We start from the raw sequence: 17,647 nt of genomic DNA, 5'->3' as shown, positions 1-17,647 counted from the left end.
CCTGGGGGATTCTAGGCAGGGGCTCTACCACTGAGCCACGCCCCCAGCCCCTCCCTGGGGGATTCTAGGCAGGGGCTCTACCACTGAGCCACGCCTCCAGCCCCTCCCTGGGGGATTCTAGGCAGGGGCTCTACCACTGAGCCACGCCCCCAGCCCCTCAGTGGGAATTCCCAGCAGATATTCTACTGTGTAATATGCCCCTATGCCACAGGGACCAGGATTTGTGGCTATGTCTCAGATCCACCCTCTAGCTGTTTTCTAGAGGTCGAGGCTTAGGAGGCAATGTTCTATGTAAACCTAGACTAGAAAACAAGGGAACAGAAGACGGCAAGAGCAGGACTCTGTGGTTGCCTGCTCTGAGTTGAGCCTGTGCTGTCATCAGACACTGGCTTAGACTCTAAATGCCCTGAGACGTGAGGAGAAGGACACCGAGGTCCACAGAAGCAATCTCTTTTCCTGTGAGAGCTTCACTGAGTCCCCAGCACTGGGTGAAGGCAGTTTTCCTCCCCAGTTCCATAAACTAGGGTTAACTTTATTCTCCTCTGAGGTGGCATGCAACATTTGATTGTGAGTCAGCCTCCTTATTTACTGACTCCACAAATTCAAATGAGTGTCCCCGGCCACGCCCACAGGGAATCTCAGCCAAAGGCAGTGGGAATAGAATGCCTGGTGACTCCCAGACAACTTCTGTCCATTCCATTGGAGACTGGGAGACTGAATGTATAGGGGTATGTCTTGGCTCAGATGAACCAAGAGATGAAGGAGTCACCTATACTAATGGAACCACGGTTTATAAATCCCGCTATTGTGAGCCCTTCTAGCATCCACCTAGAAGTCCTTGAGGCATCCTTCTGCTTGCTCTCCTGATCCTTCTGTCTCCCCTCTTCTTGTGGCTGCAGGGCTGTAGAGGAGCAGGGTCAAGAGCAGGTTGGACCTTTGGTGGGCTAGAATGGACTGCTATAGTTCTGTGGGTGTCTGTAGTAGTGTGTGTGTGTAGGTACATATGTGTATATGTGTGTAGGTACGTGTATGTATGTATGTATGCGTATGCGTGTGCGTGTGTGTGTGTGTGTGTGTGTGTGTAAGTGAATATACATATGTGTGGGTGCATACAAGTGGAAGTCAGAAGAGAACCTGGGGTGTCATTTCTCAAGGGCCATCCATCTTGTATTTTTAGACTGGGTCTCTCGCTGGGATCCACAGAGAGTCTTAGTTTTGGCTAGGATGCCTAGCCAGTGAGCCTCAGAGATCTTCCTGTGTCTGCTTCTTTAGCACTGGGAGTGGGTGTGTGCATCACCACATTCAGCTTTTTACCTGTGTGCTTGGGGTCAGACTCAGCTGCTCATGCATATCCTGCAAGCACTTCACTGACTGAGCTCTCTCCCAGCCTGAATGTCCCCAGAATACCATAGGGGACAAACATATACCGTGACTAGTGCCTATAGACGTGTATGAGATTAACAAAATGCCATTTCACTTATAAAAAGCCTTCAAGATTCCAGTTAGGGATCAAATATGCAATACCCACAACGGGCTCCTGTGTTTGAACACGTGGTCCTGGCTGTTGGCGCTATTTGGGAGGTTGGAGAACCTTCTGGGCACGGAGTCCAGCTGATAGATGGGGGACCAGAGAGGAAGAACTTGAGGGTTCGAGCTGACTCCTCTTCTCATCAAAGTTCTCTGGTCCATGGAGATAGAAAGAGTCCCATTGCTGGAAGCTGTCACGTCTGCCCCACCACGATGGATACTGAGCCATAATGACTGTCTCTGTCAGTAAGCTGCTTCTGTCAGGTATTTCGTCAGAGTGAGGGGGGGAGTGACTTAAAGGGACTTCTCATGTCCACTCAGGAGTACTTCATGAGCCAAAGGTGAGGGACCACACATAGAGAGGGGTTTGTTGATAAGGTTGGTGGTCACAAGGGCGCCAGGAAAGAGATGGTGATCTTCATGGTCAGTTTTGTGGGAATTAGAATCACCACATAAACAGATCTCTGGACATGTTTTTTCGGGGGATTAGGTAGATTAGATTAACTGAGACAGAAAACCCAACCTTAATGTGGGTGGTATCCCATGGGGTCTTAGACTGAATAAGAAGCAGAGAGCAAGCTAAGAACCAGTGTCTATCTCTCTCTCTGCTCCCTGATATGGCTGCAATGTGACCAGCTATCTCCTGTTCCTGCTGCCAGAGACTACCCTGGCAAGGTGGACTGCGCCTTTGAACTGTGAGCCATTGCCCTGTGTAGAGCCATGTCTCAGTTCTTGTGTTTATGCCTGGACCACTTGGAAGGAAGCCATCCTGGATAGCAGCAACTGGTTCACAGATTGGCAGGTGACTTATGTTGAGCCCATCAGAGAATGGCGTGAGTGCCTTGCACTGATGAATCAGAGCCTTGCCCTGGGAGTCCTCTGCGCAGTGCATGTGGCCAGACAGACTGGCTTCCAGTGAAGTGTGATGGGCAAAGCTCTTCCAAGGGAACTCTGCCCTTCTGCAGAAAACAACTTTGAAGAAAGGCCAAGACTACTTTGTTTCTTGCCCATCATTTAGGGGGAAGACACAGGACATCAGACAAGTGATCGGTAACTTGGACTCCCATTCAGGCCTTGCTCTGGTTTCCCTGATGGAGGTGACATCCAGATACCATCCTTCCTCCGCTGCCAGCTCTGTTTGTTCTTTATGTGACATTATTTTTTTAATGCAAATGTATTTTAGTGAGTGACAATTATTGGCAAAAAGGCATTGCCACTGGGTTGGTCTGTATCCCTCCCTCCCTTCCTTCCTTCCCTCCCTCCCTTCCTTCCTTCCTTCTTCCCTTTTTCTCTTTCTTCCCTCCCCCTTTCCTTTCCTCCCTCCATCCTTCCTTTGCCCCCTCCCTTCCAAGTTGCCTGTGATGTGAAGTCTTGATTTGCTGGTTTCCCAGGAAACCATAGAAAGAAAGGAAGGTGACTAAGTGCTGTCCCAGACTGACTGGTTCCCGACAAGTTGCAGAGAGGGTCAGCTCAGGACTTGAGAAAGTATAAGCAAGATAAAAGAGTGTCCTGCACCACCAGGGAACTAATTAGGTATGAGGAATCATTCTAATTAGCTAGAGATGGAAGAATTTTGAAAACTGGTTTTGAGTTTTTAAAAAATTTCAGAGGGGCAGCATTCGGGTGGTGTGTGTGTGTGTGTGTGTGTGTGTGTGTATGAGATGTTAATGATGAATGTCTCTCCTCTCTCTCTCTCTCTCTCTCTCATAGTTTTTGAGACAGGGTCTCTTGCTGAACCTCCAGTTTGGTGACAGGCAGAGTGCACCCAGGATCCTCTTGTCCCTGGCCACACCCGAACACTGGGATTCTACACCACTGTGCGTGGATTTTGTGAGCTCTGTGATCTGAACTCTGGTTCCCAGGCTTGTTCAGCAAAGTCTTCAACTGCTAATCCCAGCCTGGAACTCACCTATTTGGTCAGACTGTCTAGCCTGTGAGCTCCTGGAATGCACTTGTCTCTGCCTCCCCAGGGTTGGGACTGCAAGCTCTCACCACTACACCACCTTTTTTATTCAGGTTCTAGGGCTCGAACTCAGGTCCCCAGGTTTGCTCAGCAGGCGCTTTACTGAGAAGCTCCTTGGCCCCAGTGGATCTTCCACGAATCTCACTCACTCTCTGCTCTGAGCGCTGTTTCCAAAGCCTTGCAGGTGGATGTTTGCAAAATCATTCTCCCTGGTTAATTCGCCATCCTCTGAGGTCTCCGCCCACTATTCTGGAAGTGGCTTTGTCCTCAGGCTGGATGATTCTGACCTTCACAAGAGATAGTGGCCAACACTATTTAGCTCCCATGTTTATTTTCCTAACACAACTCTGGACCTTTAACTAGAGGTTGGCAGAAACACAGCCAAGTTACAGAAGTATAGATGAGGCGTTTAGAGAGGCAAGCAAGTGCCAGGAGCACTCGGGGTTGCTAGGCGATAGCATCCACCTGAATGCTGTAGTACTTATTTACAAGTATGTCTGAGATTTTTCCCCCCATACAGGGTTTCATTAGCCCAGGATGGCTTCAAACTCCCTATGTAGCTGAGGATGCCCTTGAACTTCTCCTCTTGCCCCTCCCTCCTGAATGCTATATTGCAGATATGCTGAGGATGGAACCCATGACTTCTGTGTGCTAGGCAAGCCTTGTACCAACCCAGAGCATCCCCAGCCCCCTAGCCTCGAATATAGGCCTAAAATGTTTCTCCTTCTTAGAAGACAGTTTAAAGATTCAAATGCAAAACCCAAATATTTGGGTTACCATGTTATCTAGTGCTTTGCCTCAGGATCATGTCAGTGGCTGATACCAGACGCACACAAGAAGGCCAGTGTCCCTGTCTTTTCCAGAATCCCAAAAGGGGTGGGGGGAGCAATCCTATGGCATTCCTTCTGGTGGTGTCATCTTTCTTAGAAGCTCATGGCGTTTCACAGGGAAAGCAGAGGGAAGTGCCATTCCTGCCCCGGGGCATAAAATCCATTTCCAGAGATACTGGCATGGAGAAAAGTCTATGCCCATGGGGGCACAGGGGCCCATTAGTGTCCTGCCACACACGTCACATAACACACCATGACTCTTTTTGTCACTTCAGACAGAAATAAGAGGCAGATCCAAGTGAACTTAGCCATCAGAACTGGCCCTTCCAGGATGATCCAGTGGGTCCCTTCATTGAGGTCCTTTGTAATTTCCCTTAGTTCACACACTTAAAAGACACAGCAAGACAAAGAACCTTAGAAAACAGACTGGCCAGGACTCATCCAGGAGCCAGGAAGCCCCATGGGTCCTTAGCTGGCAGTCACAGGGCTTCCAGGTAGCCTCACGGCCCAGGTTATTCAGGGGCCCCAGGGCCCAAAACTAAGGTCTTTGGAGACTCTGTGTGTTTATATTAGTTCACTGGCTCCTGGAAGGAGCTGCTACCCCAAAGGCCTTGTGAACCATGGGTGACCCTGGGGAGTGACAAGAGCATGCTTTCCACACAGCATGCTCTTGTGATAGGGACTGGCAGCCAAGTTCATAGGCCCCTGGCCTCCTCAGCCATGCAGATGTGCCTCAGTGGTTCCCAGAGGCAGGTGTGGTAAGAGAGCGGGAACTCAGCCAGGCTTTCCTTGGGAAAGCTTCCAAAACCTTTTAGCCCTGAGCATCCCATGTGGAAGCTGTATAGCTTTTACCTCCCAACTGAAACCTGTGTTCCTGGAGGGATGCTCATTAAGACTCAAGAGGTACAGGAAACTCAAAAGCCTCAGGAAACTCCTGAAACTTACAAGATCCCTGAGGCCCCTCCCCAATGTCATATTAGCAGAAACAATTGCTGGGAAGAGAGAGGAGACCCTCCCACCTCTCAGGTTGGCTGTAAAGCATGTGGGGAGCTCTGGGGATGCAGCTTTCCTGAGCTGTCACCGTGTTGGGCTGGACTTTGGGTGATATAGCTGTCTTGTCCTGTAAGGGACTCCAGTAAACTCATTGGTTCACGAAGCTAGACTTGGGCAGGGTCATTTCTTTGGTCTTTCAACAGTGCCCTATCTGGGGTCAACAGTTCATCTCTCCCCAGGTAAGGCAAACTCCGTGCAGAATTCCTTTTAGTGGAATAGTGCTCCTCTACAGCGCTCTTCCTGTCCTGTGCCTCCCTATTCTCACTGGCTTCTCCGTGCTCACCCCTCCTTCTCTGACTGTGTGTGTGTGTGTGTGTGTAAATGCACGTGTAAATGTATGTATTTATACGTGTGTATAAACACATGTATGTATTTATGTATGCATGTGTGTATATTATATGTATGTATTCATGCACATATATGTGCATATGTATGCACTTATGTATCTGTGTGCTTATACATACATATGCATGTATATATATTTCCTAGCTCAGTGCTTAGGCAAATCTTGTTGTCTTTTAAATTTCTTTTAAATATCAGTTGAATTTGAATCCCAAACCATTTCATACATTTGAGAGAAACAGACCTGTTAACCTATTTTTAAAATTTTAATTAATGAACTGATTCATTAATTTTGAGATGAAGTCTTATGAATTCAGGCTGGCCACAAGTTTGCTATGGAGCCATGCAGCTATGATCTTTAACTTTTGATCCTCCTGCCTCCACCTCTCAATTGTTGGGATTATAGGTATGCATCACCACACCCTGTTTATGCGGCCCTAGGGATAGAAGTCAGGATCCCTTCTTGCCAGGCAAACACTCTCCCAACTGAGCTATATCCCGGCCTTCGTTTGCCTATTTGGAGAGTCGTTTTATGAGCAGACATAAATCGGAGACCTCCTGAGTTAGGTCGATGTAGGACAGGATAGCCACCATCTAGCATTGGGCTAGAGGAGCTGGGGGTGAGAGATGTGGGGTTAAGATGGGCTCTCGGGAACCTCAGAAGGATGACCCACGCACAGGGTGGACACCAGGCATGTGGAGAATGACTGGCCCACAGTCTGAGTTCAGAACCACCAGGTGATGTGTGTCAATTACAGGGAACTCTCCACACATACCGCTGTCACCACACACAGTCGCCACCAATAACAAACACTGCTGGAACAGTGGGCCAGCAGCTAAGGACAGATGCTGGGCTTTGTCCACAAGACCTGGCTCTATCTGTGGAATCAGGCAGCCTGCTGCAAGGCCATCCTGCTGCCTCCCCACCTGCTGTTCTTTGAAGGGCAACTACCATGAGGTGACACACCTAACCTTGGCCCAGAAGAGGCAGGCCTGTTCCCTCAGGCTTTCCATGACAGCCCCATAGCAGAGACAAACATACCTCATGCCTCTCCAGACATGGGCACTGCTGCTCACAGGTTCTTTCGAGCCTGAGGCTATGTTATAGACCCAGCATCCTTATAAACAGAACATGCAAAGTGAGGCTCAGCTGGTCCTCGCCAATGCCCACCCAGTGCCCATTCGCTGGAGTTCATATATAAGCCACAATTGAAAAGGAGCTGTTTCATTGAGCCCTGGGGTTCAATAAGGCTGAAATCAGGTCAAGAATGAAGGTGAGAGTGTATTTTAGATTAAATATTGATTTAGAGGTACGTGCTGGGAGGGAGTCAGGCATATGTGTACAGCAAATGGCCTGTGGTTCTCACTCCTGTTGAGGATTACAAATAGGACCCTCGGGGACACCCGGTAGAACTACTGATTGGCCCCTTCATGCTGGGCAGCGTGAGTCACAGAGACAGGGGTTGCTAACACCTCCTGGAGTCCCCCACAGCTGCTGGCTCTCCCAGTTGAAGTCCCTCCTGTGTGTGTGAGACACACTCTGCTGGGGAAAGTGTCTACACAATGGGGAACAGCCTGAGATGGGCAGGCCCTAGGGCCCAGGAGCACAGTGGGGGCTGATGACCCTACGGGATCCCTATCACTGGTCACTGGTTCGACTGCTCAGTGAAGGAAGGTGAGTGACACATGTCTAATGAGCTTCCCTTATCCATTAACTTGTCCATAATGCTGTGTGTGAATCCCCTCTTACACTCTAGGAGGCTAGAGCAGGAAGCTCCTCCCACAGAATGTGGTGACTGACACGGGGAGGGGGGAGGAGAGGGGGGAATAGGAAGTGCTACTCTGGGGTGAACATGGGGGAGGTTCTGCTTTTTTTTTCATGTGTGTGTGTGTGTGTGTGTGTGTGTGTACTGGAACATGAGTGAGCAGGTACACAGGCATGTGCATGTATATATAATGTTAGGTGACATGCTTCTCTCAGGCCGGGCCCCTTGCTGGCCTGCAGCTCACCAATTCAGCTGGACTGCCAAGCCAGCAAGCCCCAGAGATTTGCTGTCTCTGCCTCCCCAGTGCTGGGTTTATAGCATAGACTGCCACATCTTGTGTTTTGCATAAGTGCTGGCGATTGAACTTAAATCCCCACTTCATCCACTGAGCTATCTCTCCAGTCTCAGGGGCGTGCTGTATAGTTTTACTTTCTATCAGTCCCATACACACACACACACACACACACACACACACACACACACACACACACACAGGGCTCAGGCCCTCTGCCATTCTAACCAAGATCTAGAACACACCGGAAAATAGGTTCATCTCTACAGAGAGTGGCTCTTCCAGTGTCCACCCTGGGTAGCTGGAGACCCTTGGTGGGTCATGCCTTTTGATGGGAGGTGTTCTGGTATCTGTGACTTCCAGGACTGGGAGAAGTGGAACATGGTGAGTTGAATAAGAATGGCCCCTATAGGCTCAGTCAAATGGAGTGGCATCACTTGGGAGGGATTAGGAGGTGTGGCTCAGTAGAAGTAAGTGTGGCCTTGTGGGAGGAAGTGTGGCAATAGGGGTGAGCTTTGAGGTTATCAAATGCCTAAGCAAGGCCCAGTAGCTCTCTTTCTTCCTTCTGCCTGAGCATCTGGGTGTAGAACTCTCAGCTACCTCTCCATCACCAAGTCTGCTTGCACACTGCTATGCTTTCCCCATTCTGATAAGGGACTAAACCTCTGGAACTGTAAGCAAGCCTCAGTTACATAGTTTCTTTTATAAGAGTTGCTGTGGACCTGGTATCTCCTTCTAGCAATAGAACACTTACAAAGACATGGTGTGTATCTAGTACACACAGGGCCTGGGGATGAGTGCTGGGCCCATACCTATGCTCTGTACTGCAGGGGGCCCTCTGCTCAGAGAACACTAGTTTTGCCCATCTCTTACCCCAGCCCTGAGATTTAAGAAGTAGGACCTGATATCCAATGAACAGGCTGCTAGCATTTGGGCTGCCTATATGTGTGGGAGGGACCGATTGGTCCCAAGGAGGTCATGACTATGAGCTTGTGTAGTGAGGCTGTGTCCTTCAGTTTGGACATGACCATCGCCAAGTTAAAATGGAGTAGCTTCAATGGTGTGCATGAGACATCTTGAGACTGAGTCCATTAGCAATCTCTCATGGAGGAAGCTGGAGAGCTCACAAGAGTCATGAGATCTGCTAGGGATCCTCATGAAGGATCTTGTGTCCTGAGACTCTTTAAAAGAAGATAGGTATTGACTAGGTGTGGGGTTCCTGGGGTGTGTGTGTGTGTGTGTGTGTGTGTGTGAACTCTTTGAGAGTCATCTGAATTCATGTAAGGAACCCCAATAAACTTACTGGTTATACGGTGGCTTAGACTGAGTGCCAACTTGACAGGGCCTAGAATCACATAGGAGGCAAGTCTATCTGTGAGGAAGTTTCTAGATTAGGCTGGGAATATCCAACTTAAATGTGGGCGGTGCCATTCCCTAGGCTGAGGTCCTGGGCTGAATAAAAAGGAGAGAACATGCCCTCTGCTTCCTGCATACAGACAGTGTAGCCAGTTGCCTCCTGCTCCTTCTCTGTGCCTTCCCACCATGATGGACTATTCCTCTGATCTGTGAGTCAAATAAACCCTGCTCAACTTGAGTCTCTCTCAGGTATTTTGTCACAGCAATGAGAAGGCACACGGTCTCCATCGCTTGACTTGGATGGAACCTTCCTTGGGTCTGTTGGTAGCTCCCTATCTGTGTGCAGAGCTGTTGTTTGTCATCTCCCAGGAAAAGCTATGCAACCTCTCAGATTTGAGTGCTCCCTCATCTACAGTGGGCCCTCCACCGTCAGTGCTGCCCATCCCACGGGTGACTGCGAAACCAAAATGAGATGAGACATGTTGAGGGAGCAGAAGGCTCATGAAGCAGGTATGGTGGTCACTGCTTGGAAGCAAGCATGGCACTGACCTCGGATTCCGACCCATCCACCGACTTCTCCTTGAGGTTCACACTCTCCGTCAGCACGGCGCCATTGTATTTGTTGCAGATGTCCTCGTCAGAGTAGTGCAGACCTCCGGGGCTTGGTCGGGGTGGGGATCTAAAACAGGAAGATACCACAAGCTAATTTAGACAAAGGACACTCCCCTGGGGGTGGGACTCCTAGGCTGCTGCCTGGTCTTGCTCACACAGGAATAGGAGGAAAACATTCCTATGATTGCATGCTATGCTCTATGACTAACCTAGACCTTTAAGTATGGCTATCTGTGATTCTACAGCCTGTAGGCCTCAGGCACGGTGCAAGGTCAGGGGACTAGGGACAAGCTGTGGGACTCTCCACAAGAAGGGCACATGAGCTCTGGGACAGCAGGAGGTGCAGAGCGCATGGAATTCTAGGAGACAAAGGAAGTGTAGTGTGCACTGGCTGAGGATGAGGGCAAATCTATGGGGAAGAGGCCTTACGTGTCAGGAGGAGACTTGTGGATGGTCTCTTGCTGATGAGTCTATGTCAGGAAAGTGTGCCATAGCCTGGGCTCCCACTCTGCTGGGGCGCAGGACACAAAGCTGGGGTCCCAGGGCAAGGAGGCCTTGAGGCATTAGCCTTCACTGGTTGACAGAATCCTTAGCCCAATCACTGCTCCCTGTCACATCCAGGCCACAGCTGTAGGCAGAGCTGCCCGTGTCTGGTTTGTAACTAGTGGGCTATAGGGATGACTGTGATCATATCACATTATGCAGAAAGGGTGTCTCTATTTGTCACAATCACATAACACTGTATGAAGAAGGTCATCTTGGCCAGCTGGAGATAGAATGTGAAGCACGGCCAAGCCTTTTGTGTGCATCGTGTATGTGTGCATTTCTGCATGTGTGTGGATGCACACAATGCATTTGGAGCTCAGAGGTCAATGCTAAGTCTCTCCCTCATTGTTCTTCACTTTGTTTACAGGGGCAGTGTCTCTCGCTGAACCCAGAGCTCTCTCATTCAGCCACTCTAAATCATGCTCATAGTGCTGTAAGTGAGTTTATGGTTTTCCGTTGGTCGTCATCTGTAGCTATCCTCAGCTGCATGCAGACCTCTGGTGGCAAATAAGACAGACCCGAAAGGAACTCCTGCTGTCTCTGCAGGAAGAAACACATGCTGTGGGTGGCCTCTGGGTGCAGGGGACCAAAGGTAGCCCTCAGTCTATGGCAGGAAAAGGCCAGCCCTAAGTCACATGGGGCACACAGACACACTCAGCTAAGAGCTAGTGTGAGCTTAGAAAAGAATTCTGGCCTGTTGGAGTCTTACCTAAGAATAAAGCCTAGTGGCATAAGGAATATAGCCATGGTTGGCCCTAGTAGGTGACCAGCTGGGCTGGAGCGGTTTCTACCATGTGAGATGTGTGCTGTAGTAGGGTCATTTGTCACATGGCAAAGGAAAACAAACACACCCTGCCCTCTACAACTTCCTGTTTTGTTTCTTTTTATAAGTTTTTAAACATTACTTTCATGTTTATTATGTGTACTTGGGTCTGCATGTTTGCATGTGTGCATGTATGTGCTTGTGTGTGTGTGTGTGTGTGTGTGTTCCCGTACATAGAATCAGGAGGCTTCCTCAATTGCTCTCACCATATATATATATGGTCTCTCAATGGAACTCAGAGCTCACTGTTAGGCTAGTCTGGTGGGTAGCTTGCTCCAGTGATTCCCTTGACTGCCTCCAGAGCCCTGGAGTTACAGGTAGGCCATCATTCTGCCTGCCGAGCACATGGGTGCTGGAGATCTGAATCCAGGCCTCATGCTTTCCCGGCAGGCAGGTGCTTTAAGTGCTGAGCAGTGTCTCCAGTTCCCTCGGTTTACTTTTATAGACGGAGACACTATAACCTGAGGGAGAGTCTGTGCTGACAACTGATGCATTGTTAAACGAGTCGGGACCAGGAGCATCCTTTTTGTCCTGGGGCTCTTCAGGGGTCTCTGTGACTGTTGTCAGCTGGAAGGCCAGCTGCACTCTTAGATACCTTCCCTATGTGCAGGACCCTCAGCCTGAAGTCGCTTGCAAGGCTGCATGGTGGACTGCAGGCGGATGACCTTTCCCCTATCAGGAAAGTTACTCTCAGTGACCTGAGCATGAGAAAGCCATTTTCCCAGTTACTCTGGCATCTTGGCCATTGTAACTCCATTAGGGTTGGCCCTGCCTTAGTTTCCCCAGGGAAGGTCCAAGAAACTCCTTTAAAACTATTAATTTATTTTTAATGTGTATGTCCGTGTGCTGACATGTACATGTGCCATGCATATGCGTGGAGGTCCAGGACAACTTGGAGCCCCTAGGTCTCTCTTCCACCATGAGGTCATAAGGGTTGGTGGCAAGTGCCTTTAACTGCTGAGCCATCCATCCTACAGGGCTCCAGGCCTCCATTTTCTCCACCTCAAAAACAATTTATTTTGGGAACGATTCATTTGTCATTTGCCATCTAACCATTTTGATTAATCTGGGGATTTTTGCTTTGTTTTTAAATTTACGGCACTACAGTGGTGCCTTCCCACACAAAATAAGGCACCACTTAGCCAGACAACTTTGAACCAATTGTACCTCTTTTTTATCTCTGTGTATATTTTATGCATGTGTTCACATGCATGGTACATGCATACATGTATGTGCATGCATGTAGAGGCCAGAGGTTGATGTCAGTGTCTCCCTTAATCGCTTCCCACATTATTTTTGAGATAGAGTGTTGTTGCCAGTTTGGCTAGCTCATCTGGCAAGCATCACCCTAGGACTTTCCATTTCTCCTGCCGGGGCTCCAGATGTGTGCCATCGTGCCCAGCTGTTTATGTGAGTGTTGGGGACCTGTACTCAGGGCCGTGCGTGCACAGCAGGTGCTTTACCCACTGAGCTATCACCCTAGTCTCTTTCATTCTCCTCTGAGACAGAGTCTTACTATGTAGCCCAGGCTGGCCTCAAACATACAGTTCTCCTACCTTAGGCCCTTTGTATTCAGATGACAGGTCTGTGCCATCATAGCTGGCTCCGGGCCTCATTTTAAAGATATGTGAGACTTCAGCTAGAGGGACTGGTCTGGGTGACCCCATGTAACCTACAGGTTTTGTTCTTGGGGCCCTGCAAACATGCAGACCGACTATCAACAGCACAGGACTCTTTGTTCCCTCACACTGATGAACCCGGGGCTGCTGAGAACAAAGGGCCAGTCTTCCTTTCTGACTCAATTTGACATTGTTCGTGGCTTTTGGTGGGCTCATGGTAGTACCTGACCCTGTGAGAGAGTTCATGACTCTCAGGGAGGTCAATTGTGGAGGATGAAAGTGAGGCCTTCCCTCCCCAGGGCTGTGTGAGCTGCAGAGCAGCTAAGCTGAGACCCTCTGGCGGCTTCAGACCATCCAGTGTCAGCCTGCCCTCCCTCAGGTGGCTGAGTGACAAGGGGGCACTTGGCTCTGGATACAAGGATGCAGACCGAAGACCTGACCCTCCCTCTGCAGAAACTGTCTCTGTGCTCGAGGGTCAGATGCCTGAGGACTCACTGTCTACCCTGTGCATCCTTCCAAACCCTCACACAAAATGGGACCTCACAAACCTAGCAGCCATGTGGGTCTGTTCCTACATAGAGCCCCTAAGGTTGCCTGAACATAGGGTAGATGGAAGGCTCTCAGACTTTTTGTTCAAGTTGCTTAAATGGAAAAAAATAGAAAAGGCTTTTTGTTCTGTACTGGACATCGAATCCAGAGCCTTGTACATAATAGGCATATCATGCCATATTGAGTCATACACCCAATCTCATACTGGCAGATTCTAGCCAAAGGCCTTCCTGATAATTTACTTCCCCCAGCCCTCCCTGGGGCATTCTAGGTGGAGCTCTACCACTGAGCCACGCCCCCAGCCCCTCACTGGGGGATTCTAGGCAGGGGCTCTACCACTGAGCCACGCCCCCAGCCCCTCNCTGGGGGATTCTAGGCAGGGGCTCTACCACTGAGCCACGCCCCCAGCCCCTCCCTGGGGGATTCTAGGCAGGGGCTCTACCACTGAGCCACACCCCCAGTCCCTCCCTGGGGGATTCTAGGCAGGGGCTCTACCACTGAGCCATGCCCCCAGCCCCTCACTGGGGGATGCTAGGCAGGGGCTCAACTGCTGACCTATACCTTCAGCCTTGAGACAGGGTCTTATTCAATTGCCCAGGCTGAATCTGAACTCACTCCATAGCCCAGGCATACCTTATACTTGTACTCCTCCCACCTCGGCCTCCCTAGTACGTACTCAGAATGACAGGTCTGCTGCAGTGGGCCCTGCTGGAAAGACTTCCTCATCCAGCTGCAAATGCTATCCAGCGTTTACAGCATCTCCATAGGAGCCACAGGTTCTTGTCTTGCTATGTCAGACATCTGTGTTTCTCTTGGTAGAGAACTCCTTGGGGATGTGCCTTTGTGGGTCAAGACCTTTCAACTTTACTGAAAAGTAACTTCCTGTTTACCTAGGAAGCACAGGGGCTTAGCAAGCTTAGGACTGTCTATCCTTGGGTGATGAGCCTCAAGACAAGGAGCTCCTCCGAAGTGGGAAAGGGATTTGCAGCAGGGGCGGAACCCAGCAGGGATATTAAAGTCCCCTGTGATAGCCCCTCTTTGTCTTGACATAAGTGAGTATTTTTTTCACGTTTCTCTGACTCAACAGGAGAAACTTGACTCTCAGGAGACAGATGGAATAGAAAGGCAGGACTGGGTATCACTGGCTTCCACCCTGCCCCAAGGAAGCTAGTGAGGGGGTGTGTGGTAGCCCAGTGTGCTCTGGCTGGGCACCAAGTGGAAGAGTGGTTGGGACCTGCTTCCTCCAAAGATGAGCGCTGGGCTTCAGTGCCCTTCAAACAATTCAAGTCTCTGAGTGGCGGAGGACAAAGCATCCTGAGGCACAATGGGCTTGTCATGGGAGGTCTTTGGCCCACCTATGTCTCTGATGGTGTGTGAGCCCCACTCTCTGCGGTGAAAAGCAGATTTGTATTGAAACTGGCCCTGCGAGAAGCAGCACCTTTAACCCTGGGGAGCCCCATGTCGGTTACTAGGGGAAGGCACTCTCCCATGCCTGTGGAAAGGTGCTCATACGTGTGGAGGTATGCATACGTGTGTGTACGTTATGCATGTGTGTGGTCACGTGTGTGAGTGCAGTTGTGTACATGACAGGGCACATGTGTGGCGGTCAGAGGACAACTTCTGGTGTTGGCCCTTGCCTCCCACCTTGTTTGATATAGATACTGTTGGCTGCTGGCCCCTGAGCTTTTGGGCACTCTCCTGTCTCAGTCTCTCGTCCCATTGGGGTACTAGAGTTACAGACTCATTTTGCTTTATGTGGTTTATGGGGATTTGAACTCAGGTCTGTATGTTTATGCAGAAAGTACTCTAAATATTGAACCATCTCTCTTTGTTATTTTCTTTTGAAACAGGGCCCCACTTGCCCAGAACTCCGAGTGGGCTAGGCTAGCTAGCCAGCAGGCTCTGGGAATCCTCTCAGCTGTCACTGGAATTAGCAATACACACATGCATCTGTTCTCTCCTCCTGGGTTGGAGAGATTGAATTCAGGAGCTTATTCTTTTATGGCAAGCACTTTACTGACTGAGCCATCTCCCTAGCCCTGCTTTGTATATTTGTAGAGGAGACTCAGAATGCTTCGGGTCAAAAGGCCACCTTTTAATTCCAATTTGGGACACTTACTTCCTGCTAAAGCTGGTAGGGGGTGAAGCTAAGAGCTTTGGGGGATGGGGAGGGTCACACCTGTCTTCACTTCGAACCACATCTGGAAGGGCTGTCTGTGTCCCTGAGGGACAACTTGGAAAGCAGGCAGCAGTGACAATTATAAAAAGCCTTCCATCTCGGACATAGGTCAAGCCTGCTGTAGTCTGTGATGAACTGGAAAGTCCCTGACCCAAGGGGAGACAAAGCCTAGAGCTTTCTAGGTGTCCCTAGTCTATGGCCTCCTGTGTGAGGGAGGCTCTGGTCCCTTCCCACATCTCTACAGAAGTTCTGGAGACTTCTCTAATCCTTTTGCAGTCTGAACCCCTAGATCCAGCACTCCCTGGTGGCTTAGAGCTGTGCTTCTGTTACACGGTGGAATTTGTTTAGTGGTACCTGTAGCTGGGGACACACATCCAGCCTTCAGTGGCTCAGCACAGCCCCCCTACCTGGTTCCGTTCTTCTTTGAGAAGGTGCTCTTGACATTGAGGTGGCGGCTGTTGAGCTCCAAGGCGGCAAAACCTCCGTTATCCAGGGTCACCGTCTCCTCCATGTTGGAGATGCCCTTACCTAGGTAGGGAAAGCCAGCAGAATCTTAGTCATGAGTCTACCGCAGCGTCACAGGGGTGGGTTAGTAAACACCACGAGCTCCTGTGTTCTTGTCATATGTGACCCCCAGAACCACACGGTACTGCCTCAGTGGGAGAGGCAGAGACTGGATTGAAAGAGTGATATTAGCATTTCAGTGTTTATCTTGCCTGGTGCCAGTATGCCAGTATCCTGGCCAATATTTTATGAAAATATGCTCAGAGTGCATACCCTCATTAGAAGCTGGGGAAGTCAAATATTTCACAAGTAGCAGAATTAAAAAGGAACTCACGATCACGTAATGAAAGTGGAAGTTAAAAGACGTGCTTTATGGGTAAGATAGGCAAAGAAAGGGCTTCCTTTAGGAGAGGATAGAGATGGCCCATCGGATAGTGGTGGTGGCCGCATGTCTGCTAAATTATGGCTTTTTTTGTTTTGTTTTTGTTTTTTTGAGACAGGGTTTCTCTATGTAGCCCTGGCTGTCCTGGAACTTGCTCTGTAGACCAGGCTGGCCTCGAACTCAGCGATCAGCCTGTCTCTGTGGTATGCATCATCACTGCCCAGCCTGAACTGTAGACTTTAAAATAAATCTACAAAAGTGTGTCTGTGAGAGTTAAACTGTAAAATAAATCTATCTATCTATCTATCTATCTATCTATCTATCTATCTGTCTATCTAGTGTCTTTCTCTGTGTGGGTATGCATGCCACAGCCCCTGTGTGGAGGTCAGAAGACAACTTTCAGAAGTTGAGTCTCCTCCCATCATGCAGGTCCTGGGAATTGAACTTGGGTCTTCGGGCTTGGCCGCAGGTGCCTTTATCTGTTGGGCTGCCTCTCCAGCCCCATGTGATGGTCAATCTTGATTGACAACTTACTGGAATTCAGAATAACCCAAGAGACAAACCTCTGGTCATGCCTGTGGAGAGTTTTCTGGAATATGGTAAGCTCCACATAGCACTGGGGTTATAGACATGGGCACTGCCATGCCCTAGATTTTATGTGGGTGTTGGGGACTTGAACACGGATCTTTATGTTTGTGCTGCAAGCACTCGTACTCACTGAGCCATCTCCCTAGCCCCCGCCAGGGAAGTTTGCACGAGCACATGTACTCGGTGCTTGGACCCTGTCTTCTACCTTCCCAGTGTTGGCTGAGAGATTCTTTGAGGGTGAGGATTTTATGTGGTATGTTCTCAACCATCCTGCAGCCTGTAGGATGGTGTCTCACACACACCCCTGCCCAGACATGGTGAGGTATATGTTCCCCTGAGAGGAGTCCCTGTGATAGGCACCCTGCACCTTCCGTGGAGCTGGAGGCTGAGACAGAAAAGCCCACAGACCCGGTGCAAAAAATGGATGTTAAGTCTGCCTCTGCTTAGTCATGTGACTTGATGGGTCCTGGGCAGGTGGAACAAAGTGAGGGACTGGCAAGCTCCTGCCAGGAGTCAACTAAGGACATGAAAAGTCCCTCCAAGTAACCCTCTGGGACACAAGCCCCACCCTTGGGCTTTAATTATGATATTAAATTAGTACAATAGGGGGAGGCTGGGTATTGGAAGCTGAAGGTCTGATGTGCCTTTCCTAGTCTGTTTTCCAGATGGAAGAGGAGAGCAGAGGAGGGGAGAGGAGGGGAGGAGAGGAGAGGAGG

General features: G+C 49.7%; 1 protein-coding gene across 1 annotated transcript in view; it reads right to left on the bottom strand.

Annotated features, from left to right (window-relative positions):
* Sdk1 (sidekick cell adhesion molecule 1) overlaps window positions 1–17,647 on the bottom strand; it is a 713,594-nt gene that overhangs the window by 5,545 nt on the left and 690,402 nt on the right. The window contains exons 43-44 of the mRNA XM_029477307.1: window positions 15,865–15,985; window positions 9,679–9,808 (exon numbers count right to left, since the gene is read on the bottom strand). Coding sequence (XP_029333167.1) covers window positions 9,679–9,808; window positions 15,865–15,985 — 251 coding nt within the window. The remainder of the gene's footprint in view (window positions 1–9,678; window positions 9,809–15,864; window positions 15,986–17,647) is intronic.

Source organism: Mus caroli, chromosome 5 (assembly GCF_900094665.2).
Source record: "Mus caroli chromosome 5, CAROLI_EIJ_v1.1, whole genome shotgun sequence".
Classification (NCBI taxonomy): domain Eukaryota; kingdom Metazoa; phylum Chordata; class Mammalia; order Rodentia; family Muridae; genus Mus; species Mus caroli.
The sequence above is the reverse complement of the archived record's forward strand: the minus strand, read 5'-3'. Positions and strand labels throughout refer to the sequence as shown.